Consider the following 20,147-nt stretch of genomic DNA (forward strand, 5'->3'; position numbering starts at 1 on the left):
GTTCAGTCATGTCCGACCCTTTGCGACCCCATGGACTGTAGCCTAGCACGCTCCTCCGTCCATGGGACTTTCCAGGTCAGAGTACTGGAGTGGGTTGCCATTTATAGGTCATTACAAATACTGAGAAGAGTTCCCTGTACTATACAATAGGTTCTTATTAGCTACCTATTTTATATAAAGTAGGTGTATATTTGTCAATCCCAGTCTTCCAGTTCATCCCTCACCCTCCCATCCCCCTTTCCCCCTTGGTAACCATAAGTTTGTTTTCTATGTCTATGACTCTATTTCTGTCTTATAAAAAGGCTCATTTGTACTTTTTTTTTTTAAAGATTCCACATATAAGTGGTATCATACGATATTTGTCTTTCTCTGTCTGATTCACTCCACTCAGTATGATAATCTCTAGGTCCATCCATATTGTTACAAGTGGGATTATTTGTTTTTTTCCAAATGTATCTTCTTCATCATGGATTTAGGTTTTGGGCCATTGACTTCTTTCAATTTTATCCCATGTATGGTTTAACTAGAGTCTTGCATTATTTTGGTTCCTCAAAGACTTTTCTTATCATATTCTTATCTCTGTTGGTTTTTTCCTCTAGAATCTATATTTATGTTTTATAAATGCAATTGAATTAAAGATTAATATTTATTCTGGATTCTTGGATTCTGAAGTAGACCAAATAATCTGTTCCTTTCCTTCACTGTACATGTCACATATAAATATAAAATTATCTTTTAATTTATATAATTTTATAAAATTGTATAATTTAATCTTGTTAATGTTCTTCTTCCCCTTTAAAGGGTAACCTCCATGAGGTAGTGTCCTTCTTTGTTTATTTTACAGTTATATTTCATTTTACCTATCAGTTTCTTGACATTCAATAATTGTTGAAGAACTAAATATTGAAGATACTGCCTTTATTTTCATGCAATGTTTTAAAAAACAGCTCCGTAATTTTCTCTCTTTATTTTTTAATGAGACAAGATCCCATTAGACCTGTCATATAGTAACGTTGCCTGTGGGTGAATTTTCCAAATTTCTGCTTTTTTGATTAATGAATCTTTCTTAGGTCTACAGTTTGACAACAGGTTAATATCTATAACTTCCAATGTAATTCTCAGATTCCAGCAAGCATTTGTGTGGTGTGTCTTTGGTATACTCAGTGATATTGTCTCCTATCATATGGATTGGTTTTTTGTGTCTCTTTATCAAGAGTTCTATGTAAATTTTTTAAAATAATTTTGTTTATTTATTTTTGGTTGTGCTGGGTCTCCATCGCTGCATAGGCTTTTCTCTGGCTGTGGAGTGTGGGGGCTGTTCTCTAGGTGCGGTGTGCAGGTTTCTCATCGCCGTGGCTTCTCTTGTTATGGAGCGTGGGTTCAAGGGTGCACGGGCGTCAGTAGCTGTGGCACGTGGGCTCAGTAGTCGCAGCTCCCGGGCTCTAGAGCACAGGCTCAGCTAGTTGTGGCTCGGGGGCTTTGTTGCTCCACTGCACGTGAGATCTTCCTGGATCGGGGTAGAACCTGTGTCTCCTGCATTAGCAGGCAGATTCTTTACCACTGAGCCACCAGGGGAGCCCTATGGGGACTTTTTTAAAGGGGAGATCCAGGCTTGTACCACAAATGTTTAGAACCAGAATCTTGGGTGGGTGTATGATTGTGATTTCTTTAAAAACATGTTTCACAGGTGATTTTAATGACCTCTAACTTTTTATCTTTTAGCCTGAGAATAAAACTACAGTTTTTAGCTTTTGTTATAAAAAGCTGTCATCACTAGCAAATGCAATGTTCAGATATTTGTTCTCATACACTCCACTTCTTGTCCAACTTGTGGAGGTGTGAAAGATGTCTCTTTATGCACTAAACACAAACACACAAAGCCAGGCAGTTTTGAGACAACTGGTAAATGATTCAGTGCAGACTCCATTTCTTATAGAGAGCAGACAAAGTGAAGACACACCTTTAAACGGGCTTTGCTTTCTCAAGTTAATGTCAGTGTTTCTTAATCCACTTCCACGGACCTGAAGAAAACTTAATGCAGCCTGTAATATGCTGACAATGGCAACTTGCAAATTTTCGATTAGCTCTATTTCTTCAGTAGTATTTTAATAAGAGGTTGGAAGAATATGCATCAAGGGTTGTGTGATAGTCAAACACAATTTCAAATTATAAAATAATAAGGTCTGAGAAGTATATAACTTAATTCACAAATGACAGATGTCATGATAGCATAAGCCCTCCGTTATAATAGACTTTAGGTTTGAATAACATGGTCCAAACTGGTTTATTTGTAAGGTATCGGGCTTTTCTCCATATTTAGACTATTAATTTCTGTCTTCCTTTTTCGCCTATACCTATTTTCTAGTCACTGGTTTTATTGTACTACAATCATCTGAACAAATATTTTTTTTCTGTTACATATTAATTATAACTTTCACCTTAAATTTGTATGGATCATGCATTCTAATCTTAACCACAAATGCAGAGTCATATGTTAACAATGAGTACTCCCATTTTTTTTCCCTTTGGTTTTGGCTCCATCATTAGTATAGAATGTGGAAATCGTCAGTGAAAAGACCAGGAACTACTCAAAAATAACATCCTACTCAATTAATACAATGTCAGTTGAAAACACAGCAGCAGAAAAAGAATTTTTTCTTCCCTAAATATGTGTTTCATGGTCCACTTTGGCATCATTAATTAATGGTCCTGAATTTGCTTCATTCACGGCTTTTGTTTCATTTTCTGATGCCTTAATATCTTTCCCTTGGTATTTTTTCTTCATAGCAAAAATCAATACAACGAATAAAACAAGGGCTGGGAATTTTAAGCCTGTAGTCAAGCCAAAGAAAGTATGTCTGCGAAAAGAGAAAAAAGAATCCATGTATAAAACACTTTACATTGCTGCTCTCCAGTATGCAGAAGACCTTAAAAAATGATGCTTGAAATCTTATGTAGAAATACTGAAGTAGCGATTCCAGTGATTCTTTTGATAGGAGCAGAAGCAGCCTGTGATTATTTTTAAAGGAATGTTAACCACAGAAGCCAAGATTGGTTCAAGATCTGCCCAAGTGCTATCCATAAAGTAAGGTGTGTTTGGAATGTTTAACTTTCTCAAAGACTGATTAGTTCATGTGTAATGAGAACAGATTATAAAGGAAATGAAGTGACTGTGAGATAATCGAATCCATTTAGATTGAACCAGGAGCCTATGTTTACCTTATGGGCTTATGGCCCACAAGATCCTTGTAGTCTACTGAAAATTTTTTTACAACAACTACATAAAATTACCTAGCGTGCACGATCTATTCCTGTGATTTTCAACTGGTTGAACATTAGAATCACCTGAGGAGATTTTAAAACCCTCATTCCCCGGGCCATACCCCCAGACCAATTAAATCAAAATTGCTGAAGATAGGACACATATATTAGCATTTTGAGGGGATTCCCTGGTGGTCCAGTGGTTGGGATTCTGTACTTTCACTGCTGAGGGTGTGGGTTCAATCCCTGTTTGGGGAGCTAAGATCCTAGCAAGCTGTGTGGTACAGCCAAAAAAAGAAAAAAAAAAAAAAAGAAATTAGTACTTTTAAAAGCTCCTCAGGTGATTATAATGAGCAAGAAAAATTGATGACCACTGACCTTGTAGGTGAGGAAGCTCTTGTCTCATAATGTTGTTAACTAAATGTTGACAAACTTTATGCAAAAGATACTTTGAACAGTTATTGGGTTTAACTGAAGGTGAATGGAATAATTCTATAACTTTGAGCTATTTATAAACTTTATTAAATGGTGGCTATAATTATTAATACTGTTACTACACTGAAAATGATATCTCATTCTTTAGGAATTAACAGAGTCAAAGGAAAAAAATAAATGAAGTATATTTATGACAACTTACCCATATAACAAGGAATTATATAACCTGCAAGAGCCTTGCTTCCCATAGTTGTTGATGGACCACTTCATACAAGCTCTATCAATCAGAGCTCCAAAATATATAGGAGCTGGAATTCCTCCTGTAACATCAGATGAGAAGATGTCAATGGAGGAGAATGTTTCAAAGGAAACAGTGACATTCCACATTGATACATTTTGGATTATGTAGAAGTTGAAAATTTTGGAGGACTCATCCATTGATTTGGTCTAACTCTACTTAAGAATCAAGATTACTGGGACTTTCCTGGTGCTCCAGTGGTTAGGACTTCCCCTTGCAATGCAAGGTGTGAGGGTTTGATCCCTAATCAGGGAGCTAAGATTTCATATGCATTGTGGTCAAAAACTAAAACATAAAGTAGGAGAGATATTGTAACAAATTCAATAAAGCCTTACAAAAAAGCATAGTTATTTTTTTAAAAAAGATTCAAAATTATTAGGAATCTCCAAAGCTCAAATCACATACAATAGCAAAGGCCTCTTTTATCTACCTTTACCATGCCAACACACATAGGGAAAAAATGAGATTACATGTCTTTACATTGTTCTTCTTGTAATACTAATTAACTTAAGCCTGGTTGGTAAAAAGCAGAAAACTGTCAGTAAAACACAGAAGTTATGTTGGTCATATGTAATTTTTTTCTTAGGCAAGGACAGCTGAAATAGAAGGAGTAGAGATATAACTTCACAGGGAAAGTAAAAAGCTCTTTGCTCAAATGCAAAGACAGAAGCTGCAAAGACAGAAGATTTTTCAACTCGATTTTTAAGCAAAATTTAAGGTGAATGCCAGGTTTTACTGGTGGATCAGTGGTAAAGAATGCACCTGCCAATGCAGGAGATGCAGTTTCAATCCCTGGGTCTAGAAGATCTCCTGGAGGAGGACATGGCAACCCACTCCAGTATTCTTGCCAGGGAAATCCCATGGACAGAGGTGCCTGGCAAGCTACAGTCCAATGGGGTCACAAAAGAGTTGGATATGACTTAGCAACTAAATAGCAAACAACAACAAGGCTCCTGGTTGTGCTTATTTCTTGCCTTAGGGCTCCACTCCCATCATCTTGGAGTCATTAGAGCCCACAATCATGCATTTTTCCCTCTATTGATTGTGTTCATTTTTAATACCTCTTGAAACAGCCTGGGCTGTCCAAATTACAGACTCTGGTGCTAAATTTTGTTTCTGTTAATGTCCTGATCATAATGATGTCAAGGTCTTCAGTGGTCTGTTACCTAACCTAGTTTTTACTTGTAGTGTATGGTCTTGCAGTTTTTGAGGCTTTACAGGAGCACGCTTGTTGTCTTACAGCAAAGTGCCCATCTGCTCTTGTTATTGTTTAGTCACTAAGTCACGTCTGACTCTTTTGCAACCCCATGGACTGTAGCCTGCCAGGCTCCTCTGCCCAGGGATTTCCCAGGCAAGAATACTGGAGTGGGTTGCCATTTCCTTCTCCAGGGGATCTTCCCAACACAGGGACTGAATCCATGTCTCCTGCTTGGCAGGCAGATTCTTTACCACTGAGCCACTTGTGAAGTCCATCTACTCTTACTGCTATTTTAATAAACTCTGAGATTTACCCTAGTTCTATGCATTGGTAATGTGACCAAAATTTTAGAGATATGCTGATTTTCAACTTCTATATTATTAGATAAAAATGATAGTGATTCATAGTTTACACTTTTGTGAAGTGAAGTCAATGTCACTAAGTCGTATATGACTCTCTGCGACCCCTTGGACTATAGATTCCATGGAATTTTCCAGGCCAGAATACTGGAGTGGGGAGCCTCTCCCTTCTCCAGGGGATCTTCCCAAGCCAGGGATCGAACCCAGGTCTCCCACATTGCAGGCAGATTCTTTACCAGCTGAGCCACAAGGGAAGCACATTTACTTATAGTCAGTCTCAATTTGAGACTTCGAATGAGAAACCTCAGAATGTCAAGGAACTGGTGTCTGAGACAAATATACCTGATGAAAATTGGTACTGAGAAACCAGGATTAGGAATTCTCAGGTTTCACAAATCAAAGCCACCCTTTGTAAAATTAAAAATCAATTCAGTTCAGTTGCTCAGTCATGTCCGACTCTTTGTGATCCTATGGACTGTAGCACGCCAGGCCTGCCTGTCCATCACCAGCTCCTAGAGTTTACTCAAACTAATGTCCATTGAGTCAGTGATTCCATCTAATCATCTCATCCTCTGTCGTCCCCTTCTCCTCCTGCCTTCAATCTTTCCCAACATCAGGGCCTTTTCCAATGAGTCAATTCTTCACATCAGGTGGCCAAAGTATTGGAATTTCAGCTTCAACATCAGTCCTTCCAATGAATATTCAGGACTGATTTCCTTTAGGATGGACTGGTTGGATCTCCTTGCTGTCCAAGGGACTCTCAAGAGGCTTCTCCAACATCACAGTTCAAAAGCATCAATTCTTCAGCTTTCTTTATAGTCCAACTCTCACATCCATACATGACTACTGGAAAAACCATAGCCTTGGCTGATGGAACTTTGTTTGCAAAGTAATGTCTCTGCTTTTAAACATGCTGTCTAGGTTGGTCATAACTTTTCTTCCAAGGAGTAAGCATCTTTTAATTTCATGGCTGCAGTCACCATCTGCAGTAATTTTGGAGCCCCAGAAAATAAAGTCTGACACTGTTTCCACTGTTTTCCCATCTATTTGCCATGAAGTGATGGGACCAGATGCCATAATCTTTGTTTTCTGAATGTTGAGTTTTAAGCCAACTTTTTCACTCTCCTCTTTGCTTTTCATCAAGAGGCTCTTTAGTTCTTCTTCGCTTTCTGCCATAAGGGTGGTGTCATCAGCATATCTGAGGTTATTGATATTTCTCCTGGCAATCTTGATTCCAGCTTGTGTTTCATCCAGCCCAGCATTTCTCATGATGTACTCTGCATAGAAGTTAAATAAGCAGGATGACAATATACAGCCTTGATATACTCCTTTCACTATTTGGAACCAGTCTGCTGTTACATGTCCAGTTCTAACTGTTGCTTCCTGACCTGCATACAGGTTTCTCAAGAGGCAGGAAAGGTGGTCTGATAGTCCCATCTCTTTAAGAAAAATATATGCCAACAATTTATTTTCCCGATTTAATAAAATCACAGAATCTTTCAGTGTCTGATGTACACCCTGGAGTTGTTTTGCAGATATCGTAACTGCTCCCAAAGGGAAAAGCAGAATCTTAGAGTTGGTTCTGGGACATGAGTCTGCCTTCTCCCCAGATTGCTGGCTTTTTTGATTAAAGCAACTTTCCTTTCTATCAACACTTGCCTCTGGAATTTTGACTGGAGTATTGACTTTTGAGCAGGCAGCAGCCAAACCTGAGTTCAGTTAACATCCATTCCCTTTTCCTTCTGCTTTACAGAACTAGTCAGTGGGACTGTGAAAGTCTGCATTTGTTGTTTGGCACGATCTGTGGGCCTTTGGAGCTGTTTTGAGCATTAAGCCCCTCAATGTATAAGGACAGCCCTCCACTCTGCATATGGGAAGAAATATCCCTACATCTTAAGTTAAAAATCTTTGGAGACCACTGATTCTTGTTTTAGAAAGGATATAATACGAGTGCAATGATGCCTTATTCTTACAGATTGATTTTACATAGAATTGACAATCAGATTTTCTTTTAGGTCATTTAGTTTTCCTTTATCTCATTATTTTTCATTTACCACAAAGATACAAATAATTTTTACTTATACCTTTAAAAAACTTTCTTACAATTAGAAATCAATTACATTTTAGTCTTTGACATGAAAAATTATATCTGGAATTTATCATCTACATATTTATCATACCTAGCGTTCGAATAGTTAGTGAATGGAAACCCATGGCAAGTGATTTCAGTTCAGGTTCAACATTTCTGAAATAAGATAAAGGCAAAGAAACATTAAACATTCCTAAAATACCAACTGAGTTAATATTAAAGCATTTTTCAGTGTTATTCTTTATGATTGAATAAAAACCCTCAAGCGAAGGCAAACGTCTGAATGACATTAATAGTTATTATTCCTTTACTTATTCACTGTTACAAGTTCAAGACAGTTTTACAAACATTTTCATGTTTTATCTTTAGGAAATCCTGAGATAGTGGTTGAAATAGAATTATGATATCTATGAAGACAATAATTTCATGTAATCTATTTAGTTTACATAGGCCAAATGAGAAGGCAAATATGTTTATGCAGGTTTTAGACTGAGTAGAACTCTTTTTTGTACCTTCTTTCTATCATTGCTGTTAACAGAAAAGTTAACTAATATGTTTCATGTCAACAAAATATAACCAGGAAGATCAAAAAGTTATCTATATTCTAGTGTCTAGTGTATTTAAATGTCATTTTAAAGGTAGTAAGTACATGTTAATCCTTTCTTAAAAATTAACTCAGTCTTGCATTTAGAAAGTTCTTTCCACAATTCCATTTTTCTATGTTCAGTTAGCTAATGACATGACCATCTCTGATACGGTGAGGGATTAAGGCTCAAAAATTCTGTTTTTACCAAAATATTGATTTAACTGATACAAAGGCTTATTTTTTCTTGGTTTGAATGACTGTATTTATTCAGAGATAAACTTTGTCATTCAACAAACCTTTGCCAAGTGCCTCCTACGAGACTCTATGCTAGTCTTTGTTCTTGATAATAAAGAGATAAATCATGTTTCATAGTAAATAGATACCTTTGTTATTGTTTAGTCAATAAGTCATGTCTGACACTTTGCAACTCCATTGACTGTAGCCCACCAGACTTCTCTGACATGAGATTTCCCAGGCAAGAATACTGGAGTGGATTACCATTTCCTTCACCAGGGGATTTTCCAGACCCAGGGATTGAACCCATATCTCCTGCATTGACAGGTAGGTTCTTTACCACTGAGCCACCAGTGAAGTCTAACTAGATGCCTTTGGGAAGTCATTTAACCTCTCTTAGCCCTAGTTTCGGAGAAGGCAATGGCAACCCACTCCAGTACTCTTGCCTGGAAAATCCCATGGACAGAGGAGCCTGGAAGGCTGCAGTCCCTGGGGTCGCTGAGTCGGATATGACTGAGCGACTTCACTTTCACTTTCCACTTTCATGCATTGGAGAAGGAAATGGCAACCCACTCCAGTGTTCTTGCCTGGAGAATCCCAGGGACGGGGGAGCCTGGTGGGCTGCCGTCTATGGGGTCGCACAGAATTGGACACGACTAAAGCAACCTAGCAGCAGCAGTAGCAGCAGCAGCCCTAGGTTCCTTATTTTCTTAGTAGATTTATCTTGTCTGTTATGAGGATCCAATATAGTGAGCTAGCCCTCCAATCCTCCATTTTCTTTACACAAAATTGTCTGTTAAGTCTTTTAGGAGTGCTACTGTTGAGTGAGATTCTCAAAAATATCCAAGAAAGCTTATAAAAATAAACAATATAAAAATTAAATTAAGCATAGCATGATAAAAATTAAACACAGCAGAATTATTTATTAAAAGAGAAAATGAATTGAAAGGGGTTTTTGTCTGTTTTTTCAAAAGACAGGGACACTTCCAACTAGCTGAACTGAGGACTCACAACAATATATTTGAGGGCAGTGAAGCCATGCTAGCACGCAGAGGATGTCATGTTATTCAAGGAGGTGGTTTCTTTGCTGAGGACGTAGTCATGAGGGAACCAGCAGTGACAGTTAACTAGTGCATTTAGCTATCTCTCTTGAATATCAGAATTTTTAAAAAGGGCTTTTGGAAAGAGAGAGAATTCAGTTTGTTCTTGGTTGAACTCTCTGTAACAAGTGCCTGAAATGTTACTTTTCATTGCTGTTGATTTCTTAAAGGGTGCTTTTGGCATGCATGCCAGATGCAGTAGAGGCAAAATTGAGATATTTGTTATCAACTTGTATTTTTACTCAAGGAGTGGGATGGTGGGCAGGAGAATTGAGGGGACTTGGAGATTGAGATAGTATCTTCCAGCAAGGGGGCTTGAAATCTTAGACAGCCCTGAGGAAATGATAGATTTATGTGTTATAGTGACACACACACACATACACACATATACAGTAATGATCACAGACACTCCTACATTCACATGCACACACACTCACAGACCCCCATGCTCATACTTACATGCATGATCTCATGCATAAACACATCATTATCATGTAAAATATTGTTCACTGCAGTGTGAGTCCTACATCAATCTGTATGGGAACAGGTACTTTATGTATTTTATTCACAATGGATTATTCCTCACCAAATGTGGTTTAAGTATTTGCCTAATCAATGAAGAAAGGAATAAATTCTGCTCATATATGTTTCTTTTCTCTATGAGGGTATTTCTTTTCTCTATGAGGGTAGGTCAAAAGCCATTCTTTTGGCTAGGATTAAAAACTGGAATATCAGAGACTGTTTATATTAGTTTGTCTGTCTGGTTCCCAAATTTTAAAAAATGAAATAAATAGGTGATTCACTCTGATAAGCATCTTAAAATTAGAAGTTCTTTTAGAATCACAACAGGATTCTTCCACATTGAGGCAGTTGTCAATCAGTCTCTGTCTTAAAATTCTTATTAAGAGAAGAAATTTTGTAGTGGAGATCAAATTTTGTAGATTTTGTAGTGGAAGAATCCAAGGCAAAATTATTAATAATTATGGCAGTGAAGTAGCACACTAATTCTAAGAAAATACACTCATAAAATTTAAACATTACAAAATCTGAATTTGGTTTCCAAATATAATGGGAAATATGTACATTATTAGGTATGTTTATCAGCTAATATACATAAGTGAAGTCGCTCAGTCATCTCCGACTCTTTGTGACCCCGTGGACTGTAGCCCACCAGGCTCTTCTGTCCGTGGGATTCTCCAGGCAAGAATACTGGAATGGGTTGCCATTTTCTTCTCCAGGGGATCTTCCCAACCCAGGGATCGAACCCGGGTCTCCTGTACTGCATGCAGATGCTTTACCCTCTGAGCCACCAGGGAAGCCAAACCCCTTTTAAGAAGTCATACTCACTTAAAAATCAGCATGATATTTGAGGTGCTTCCTAATGCAGCAGAAAAAAGGGTAAGTATTTGCACTACTATGTAAATATAAAATTTTCTTTTACAGTCATCACTTTTCGGGCATTCACCCAACTTCATTGAGTTATTTTTGCTCTGGAAACCATTTTCTTCCACACAACTACAGTTATGAAACACCTAAAAAATAGTTTTTGAAATATTACAGAATATATTTGCAAAATATGACTGGGCTATGAATATATTCCATTATATTTAAAGACATCTCACTCATTTAAGCTAAAATATTTACAGTTTTAAAGAAAATATTCTAACAATGTTAAGTATTGAAAGGCATAATAGTTTTCTGGATTCCTTTCTAGATAAAAAAATATTTTTAATAAAATATTAAAAGTTAATACTTTTCAGTTATCCCTAAATTAAAAATTAGGAAAGAGTATAAAAAAGTAATGTCTAGAACTCTGTAAATAATTTTCTCATTAATATGAAAGTTTAGAATATTTCTCTACTACTCACTTTTATTTTCTATAGCACACTTACTTACTCTCTTTAGCAATTTCTATGATGTGGGACGATCCCTGGGTAGGAATTGTCTAGTGAATCCAGAAAATATGGTAGTTTGGGAGGGGCCAAACCCAGGACTAAGTCCACCCACCAGACCATAGCAGAGGTCAAGGCAAAAGGAACCAGGCAGAGATGCTAGAATTATGCTTTGGCCAGCAAACACACCATTCGATTGCATAGTGACAGATTATAGGATAAATAATGCCATTACCCAAGAGGTTCAGCACAGCAAAATACCCTAAAAGTTAGGGCTCAGCAGGAGAAAATTTAGGAACAAATGATTTTAGAGACTTACTTTAGCAGACAATTTATGGGGCTAGATGGCTTTAATAAATTCTTTTCTGAGTCTAAGCTAAACCAATGTTTAAGGGAAGTTTGAACCCGTTAATGCCAAAGACAAAATATTGAGGGAGGAACTGAGGAAGAATTTGAATTCATACTTATTTGATGACCGAGTTTTACCTTTTCACTAAGTGTAGTATGGAGAAGCTCTTTATATAGCAAGTCCATTGGTCAATAAAACCAAACTTAGGTACAAAGAACATTATTCTGAGTGATTAAGAAGGGATAACACATTACTAAGAATTTGGTAAAAGACACTCCCTGGTGGTCCCCAAATGATAAAATCATTGCTAGTTTTAAGATGTTTTCATAGTAGACAGAGCTCTCTTTAGGATTCCAACATCATGTCGCTTCCAGCCCTTCACGCATGGACATGGTGGAACAATGTATTAAAAGGGCAGTCTTAGTGAAAGGCACTAACTATAGCCATAAATATGAGATGTGTTTTTTTTTACGTATAGTCTTTGGGGAATTTTAGTGCAAATTTATGTTTCAGCTTCAAAGAACCTAGGTTCTTCAAAGTCCTTGGTACCATTCATTTATGCAATTAACATGACTATGAGCAAGAAAAACGATGGAAAAAATTTGAAAAGCAAAGACAAAAGGATGTGGTAGAGAGCAATGATCATATTGGATGATATTGCTAACACTGGTGATAGGAAAATGGCCCAGGAAATGAGATATTCAGTGGATTGGAAGTGGAATGGATAACACCATGGATGATGCCCAGCTGTTGGAAGTTAGGGAAGAACTCATAATTTGCATGGAAGGGGATATTTTTAGTGAAGAAGGCAATGGCATTCCTATGGGAGATGTTAGCAATAGGTAAGCAGAATATTGTTACCTTGGATAGGAGAAGTGCCAGTTTTGAAAAAAAAGTCAAAATTAGAAGTCAAAAATTGGACAGTCAAGTGAGTTGCTGCTGCTGCTAAGTCGCCTCAGTCATATCCGACTCTGTGTGACCCCATAGACGGCAGCCCACCAGGCTCCCCTGTCCCTGAGATTCTCCAGGCAAGAACACTGGAGTGGGTTGCCATTTCCTTCTCCAGTGCACGAAAGTGAAAAGTGAAAGTGAAGTCGCTCAGTCGTGTCCGACTCTTCATGACCCCTTGGACGGCAGCCTAACAGGCTCCTCCACCCATAGGATTTTCAAGTGAGGAGGAAGTCTTAATCAATTTCTTGGGAAGTCGAAGGATATTGAGCTTAGAGATAAGATCTCTAGAATCTATGTGCAAGACAGCACATAAATGGCTGTTCATCTAGCTTGACAAGGGATTGGCTCAAGACTTCCACTTAGCATTTGAAGGGTTGAGTACCTCCAACCGAATGGAAATCATATCCTTTAGTCAAATGAAGTGCTTTCTAAAGATCTAAGTGTTCTTAAATTTCAAAAGGCCATAGTCTTATAAACACAAGAAGAAAAAGTGGGAGTATTCTCCTGAGAATTCAAGCCAAGAAAAACCTATTGTGTCTCAGGCAGGATTTTATGTGGGGCTTTGTTTACATATTACAGCCATCACAATGACAAGCAATAAGGGGACTCTTTTTCTATCTCTTTGCTGGGGACCTTAGTTGTAAAAATATCTGACACATCATTATCAAAGTTTAATAAGTTACATTAAATCTGCAACTTTGATTAAGGAGAAGTAAAAACTAATACTCACAATAGACTTTTTGCTGCCACTTGAAGATGTACATCCTGCTAAACAAGGTGACATGTAAGTTATTCCATTGCTCCCACAGAGTGGTTCCCATTGAGTTGGGTCACAATTGCAGTCTGAGTTGCAATAAGAAAGTGGTACATTTACATGCGATGCCACTGGAGTATTTCTGGAAATATATGATAGACATGTATCAGAGAGAGAAGAGAGAAAGAAGGGGAAAGAGGAAAAAAAGATGAGGAGGAGAAAAAGAGAAGGAAAGGGAAAGGATGAGAGAGGAAGAGGAGAGGAGGAATAATGGAAAGTGTTGTCTTTAAATTAGAGAAATTTTGCTTTTCCAAAATTACAAAGTTTATTTTTGGTGCTTATTAATTTTCTCACCTTTTATCACTACCCGGACACTATTTATTATGTAGAAAAAGTAAAACATAAAGAAGAGACCAAAGAGGGTAGGTCTTTACGAGGCTATTAAAAAATTACTTTAAAAAAATCACTTCATTTTTCTGAAAATGATTCTGTTCAGTAGGGTCATGGCATTAGGCTAAGGTTCTTCCCAGCTCACTGTAAAGTCCCATGAATCTGTGAATGTTACTCAACTAGTTTGAATTTTAAAATCTATACTTTAACTACAGAAGAAAATAATTCAACATGGACAAAGGAGAATACTTAAGGATCATTTTTTTAAATCAAGAGCAATATAATCAATTGAGAGAGACTAGAAAAGCTTCATAAGAAACTACAACAAATTTTGTAATAATTTACTGTAAAACATAGTTGTGCTTATGAAATATAATCTTATGGCTATATTTATAAAACAAACTATTTGCACAGTTAATTTTCTGACTACAGACTAAAAAAAATTCTTGTTTTTGGTAAAAATCTTGATAAATTATCTTTGAATGAGAAAATAATTTTCACAAAGAAAGAAAAAGGTAGACTCAGAAATTCTGTAGTCAATAATTTTACTAAAAGCATCTAATGTCTAATCCCGCTTGGAGACATATAACAGATGGGGAGTACTTTAGCATAATGATTAATAACCCAGTCCAGACGTTTCAATTAGACAGTCCTGGGCTCCCATTAGGTCTGCCACCTCGTCACAATGTGGCTTCACTTTCTAAAATCAGGTTTGCCATTTGTAAGTCATAAATCCTCATCGAAATTTGTTTTGGAAAAGTATTAGTTTAGCTGTTCTCAAACTTTCTGTTTTCAGCAGCGTTTTCACTCTTGAAAAGTATTGAGGATCCTACAGATTTTTTCTTCAAGTGTGTTCTATTTAGTGATATATATATATATATATATATATATGTATGTATATATATACACACACACTAGAGATTAATAGCAGTGAAAAATTAATACATGAGAATGCACAAGTGCACACATCCTTAGCCATCAGACTGATATTATTGTCACATATCTTGTAGCCTTAGAAAATATCACTATACAAGCGCTGGAAACTCTGTTCATCACCCTGTAATATCCTAAATGGGAAAAGAATTTTGAAAAGAATAAATACATGTATATGTATAACTGAATCACTTTGCTGTACACCTGAAACTAACACAACATTGTTAATCAAGTATACTCCAATATAAGATTAAAAAAAAAGAAAATATCACTAGATACTCATGAGAAAACGAAAAAGGAAAACACTGTATGCGAGACAGCAAAAGAGACACAGATGTATAGAACAGTCTTTTGGACTCTGTGGGAGAGGGAGGGTGGGGGATGATTTGGGAGAATGGCATTGAAACATGTACAATATCATATAAGAAACGAATCGCCAGTCCAGGTTCAATGCAGGATACAGGATGCTTGGGGCTGGTGCACTGGGATGACCCAGAAGGATGGTATGGGGAGGGAGGTGAGAGTGGGGTTCAAGATTGGGAACACGTGAACACCCGTGGCGGATTCATGTTGATGTATAGCAAAACCAATACAATACTGTAAAGTAATTAGCCTCTAATTAAAATAAATAAATTAAAAAAGGAAAACACTATCTTGTATTAGTATAAAAATAGTTTAGAATTTGTTGGCCCTCTGATAAAGTCTATAGGTTCTCAGACCACATTCTGAGAACCTCTGCACTAAGTCATACTTTAAAAATTTACCCCAGTGACTAGCATTTCATAAATGCTGCATATATACATTCTGTTAATAGTCATCACTAGAGGATGAGTTTCATGAGGGCACTGATATAGCCTGTAAATCTTGATCTTTAAGGAGGCACTTAGTGCAATTTTACTGAATTAAAAGTCACATAGAAGTCTAGCTGCCTTCTTTGACTAGACAGCACTGTTATTGTACTGTTTTCAGGGGCCTGACTTTAGGTTAAAACCTATATACTTGTGATATGTGAAGCAGCATCATTCTGGAGTCACTGATTGTTTTCAAACAAGTCAAAGTTTCTCCAGGTCTCAACTAGAAAAGGAAGAGGATATAAGAGGGTTGGGTTGTTTAATCTCCAGGGTTCTTTCCCCCCTAAAGTTCAATGTTCTAGGTACTCTGTATTTTGATTAACCAGAGTGAGTGATAGTTGATAGGAATATTCAACAACAAAGAGGACGAGGACAGAGTGGGGAGATAATTCAAGATTAAGTTGGCGAGCCTCTGAGAATAAGATGATGTTAAGTGAATGTGGGAAGATTCAACAGGTTCAAATGGACACCTTATAAGATCCAGAGTTTAAAAGCTCAAAGCCAACAATAAGCAGCGCTAAGAACCATGGTTACTAAACTATGATCCAGGGATCTTTGCTTGTTACTTGATGTGAACTTTCCTAAACCAAAATTGTTGGTTATATTCAGGAGATGACAATAAATCTTCATAGAATTAGAAAGTACATTAGTAGGGGCCAGAGGTTTGGGGTGGAGAGCATGGGGAGAGGCAATGGGGAAGTAGTGTTTAATGGGGACAGCGTTTCAGTTTAGGAAGGTTAAAAATTCAGGAGATGGATTTTGGTGAGATTTGTATAGAAATATGAATGTACTTAGTAGGCACTGAACTGTACAGCTAAATATGGTTAAAATAGTGTGTTTTACGCTATGTGATGTTTACCACAATAAACAAACAAAGAAAGCTGCACAGGAAGCTTGCCCTTGATTTGGGATAGAGACCATAGTCCTGGTGGCTCAAACGGTAAAGAATCTACCTTCAAGTCGGGAGACCCAGGTTTGATCCCTGGGTTGGGAAGAGCCCTTGGAGAATGGAATGGCAATCCACTCCAGTATTCTTGCCTGGAAAATTCCATGGACAGAGGAACCTGGTGGGCTAGGGTTTATGGGGTCACAAAGAGTTGGACACAACTAACATTTTCACTTTTCACTGTAGTACTAGCTCTACTGCACAATGCGTGATAATAATGAAAAGTAGAAGTTTTCTAGGCTTAATATGCTATTATATGTATAGAATATCAATTCTAGTGCTAATAAAGATAATACCAGAAAACATAATAGGTTTGCATAAGAGGAGAACTCAGCACAATATAAGAGTTTTCTTATAAAGATAATTGTTAAACATCAAAATTAACTGCAGATAAAGATTTTTCAGTCACTTTTGGAAAATGTCATTTATGTTTCTCTCATGAGTCATCCAAGACTGTAGTAGTTAGGACTAAGAGTTTTGGAGTCAAAACCTTCAGATTTGAGTCAGAATCATATAATCTGTGACTCTCTCTAAGTTTTGCTCTTCTTATCTATAAAATAGTGACAAAAGCACCTATCATTCATTGTAAACACCCCATAAGTAATAACTATTACTATTACAGACTATGTAGATTTTCTTTTATGTGTCTATTTTTTTTAAAGAATTTAATTTTATATTGGAGTACAGTTGATTAACAATGATTGGTTAGTTATAACTTTTCTTTAAGGAGGGAAAAAACGGATTTTAAGAAATGAATCTTTTGGGATCTTAAGAAATGTTATAAGAATTTATAAATTGACAGTCCTCTCAGCTTAAAGTTTAGTAAAGATTGGTATCTGCCTTGCTTTTCTTACATTCTCTTACATTAAATAGCGTACATATTGTGCAACTGATATATTGATATATACAAACCCATCATAGGTCAGGGTTAGTCCGGCGACTGATTTGTTTTCACAGATTAGTGCAAAATTTATTAGATGAAATAGGAAGGACGTCATATGGGCACAAAGTGAAAATTTGGCAATTCCAACCAAGGTAAACTTGAACTTTTTAACAATAAATCCTCCTGTAAACATTCCAGCTGCCAAAGATGGTATGGATATGAATCCTAGAAGAGAAAAAAAACGTAATTATGTAATTATATTAATATGGTTATCCCGAATGTTTTTATGTGTGAAATGCTATCTATCAACCAAATTAATCCAATCTTGTTATTTCTTGAACAGAAGACTCACAGTGTAGGATGAAGGTAGGGGACTAGGGTACCATGTGGAAGAGACAAAAATAATTTCTCCCTGCCAATGCTAAAGGTTTAGCTTCCCAGTAGCAAAAGTCAGTGACTGAGAATATTTGTATATCTAACATATTGTTTCTATAACGTACTTTTTGTTCTTTTCCTGGAAAACTACAACAAAGTATCTTCTTCCTGACTCTGAGACTTTTTATCCTATCACCTAAATCCTATATATTTCTTTAAAATGAGGATTTCCTATCCTTAAAAACTTACTATAAATTTTCCCACTACTTTAGATTTGAATACTTAAATTAATATCTCTTCTTTATTAATCTAAACACACATATGCCCTGAGGTGATAAACAGGTCTGTATGTGGTGTCACGAATAACTGATTCCCCTTATAACTTTCATTTCATAGTCCTGCAAGATTTGTTAAAGATGAAGATTCTTTTAACAAAAAAATTAGGCTGAGAACCTTATTAGGAGTTAAATTTATAGTTTTCAGTTCTCCAAAATCACTGTAGATGGTGATTGCAGCCATGAAATTAAAAGACACTTACTCCTTGGAAGGAAAGTTATGACCAACCTAGATAGCATATTCAAAAGCAGAGACATTACTTTGCCAACAAGGTCTGTCTAGTCAAGGCTATGGTTTTTCCTGTGGTCATGTATGGATGTGAGAGTTGGACTGTGAAGAAGGCTGAGCACTGAAGAATTGATGCTTTTGAACTGTGGTGTTGGAGAAGACTCTTGAGAGTCCCTTGGACTGCAAGGAGATCTAACCAGTCCATTCTAAAGGAGATCAGCCCTGGGTGTTCTTTGGAAGGAATGATGCTAAAGCTGAAACTCCAATACTTTGGCCACCTGATGCAAAGAGTTGACTCATTGGAAAAGACTCTGATGCTGGGAGGGATTGGGGGCAGGAGGAGAAGGGGACGACAGAGGATGAGATGGCTGGATGGCATCACCGACTCTATGGACGTGAGTTTGAGTGAACTCCGGGAGTTGGTGTTGGACAGGGAGGCCTGGCGTGCTGCGATTCATGGGGTCGCAAAGAGTTGGACATGACTGAGCGACTGAATTGAACTGACCCCACAACAATTGAGCCTGTGCTCTGGAGCCCAGGAACCACAGCTACTGAGCCTGTGTGCTGCAACTACTGGAGCCTGCACTCCACAGAGTCGGTGCTCCACATCAAGAGAAGTCACCACATGAGAAGCCCGCACACTGCCATGAAGAGTAGCCCCTGCTCACCACAACAAGAGAAGGTCCTTGCAACAATGACCCAGCACAGCCAATAAATAAAGGAATAATATTATAAAAAATAACATGAGATGCAACTTCAAAGGCAGAACAATGGTAATATCACAAGATGGATGGATCCGATAAAATTTGAAAAAAAGAAAACTATGTTTAATAAAACAGGAAATTGCCTTCACAACAAAATATCACTTGGAACTCATTTACTCAGTAGTTTATCGTTTATAAAGCAAACATAAACAATGGGTCTTACCAAGCAAAATGCTCGTCTCAGATGCTGAATTGCCATACTGCTGCTCTACGTATTTGAACACATAAGTAATAGAACCAATATGGCTGCTGGCTTGTAGCAGTGTCAAAAATAATGTTAAAACATACAAGGGATTGGTAAGGATGCTTTTCAAGGACTGGAGGAAACCTATAAAAACATCAAAAGAAAGAAAATATAATGCAGCTTAAATATACATTAATATCTTAATCTGGTAAATATAATTTATATGACTTAAAATTCCATAAGTATATAGCACAAAAAGTCAGAGTAATCTGCAATTCTACTGCCAGAAGTTTTCTTAAAATATATTACTTCCATTCTTTCCATATGTACATTCATATTTTTATGAATAAACTAAATAAAATGAACTATTTATTTTGTTCATTTTATTCCCAGATGGGATCAAGCATTCATGCTGTTTGTTATAGCAACTTGCTTATTCACCTCATATTTGACTAATAGCACTCTACCATACCTGCATCCATATTAGTTCATTTATTCATTTATTTAACAAATATTTGGGTTTTGATTGGGTACCATGTAATATGCTAGGCACTGAAGGAACAAAAGCTAATGAAATGTCTCTTATTTATTAGCATTTAATAGTATAATGATTATATTAATAATATAATTATTAAGTAGAAATTTACCTTAAAAATAGTATGAACCCAAAGCTCACAAAAATAGAATACTAAGGTTCAAAAATCATAAAGGTTAATTTAGTACCAGGACTCAAAACTCTTTTTCTGGTATA

General features: G+C 36.8%; 1 protein-coding gene across 1 annotated transcript in view; it reads right to left on the reverse strand.

Moving 5' to 3' along the window:
* Positions 1–1,888: 1,888 nt before the first annotated feature.
* LOC133248027 (solute carrier organic anion transporter family member 1B3-like) overlaps positions 1,889–20,147 on the reverse strand; it is a 71,767-nt gene continuing 53,508 nt past the window's right edge. Inside the window, exons 9-15 of the mRNA XM_061417676.1 lie at positions 19,376–19,540; positions 17,539–17,734; positions 13,483–13,648; positions 10,908–11,092; positions 7,732–7,796; positions 3,899–4,016; positions 1,889–2,858 (exon numbers count right to left, since the gene is read on the reverse strand). Of these exons, the coding sequence (XP_061273660.1) occupies positions 2,663–2,858; positions 3,899–4,016; positions 7,732–7,796; positions 10,908–11,092; positions 13,483–13,648; positions 17,539–17,734; positions 19,376–19,540 (1,091 nt within the window). The 3' untranslated portion in view covers positions 1,889–2,662. The remainder of the gene's footprint in view (positions 2,859–3,898; positions 4,017–7,731; positions 7,797–10,907; positions 11,093–13,482; positions 13,649–17,538; positions 17,735–19,375; positions 19,541–20,147) is intronic.

The sequence above is a fragment of the Bos javanicus genome, chromosome 5, assembly GCF_032452875.1.
Source record: "Bos javanicus breed banteng chromosome 5, ARS-OSU_banteng_1.0, whole genome shotgun sequence".
In the NCBI taxonomy this organism is placed as follows: domain Eukaryota; kingdom Metazoa; phylum Chordata; class Mammalia; order Artiodactyla; family Bovidae; genus Bos; species Bos javanicus.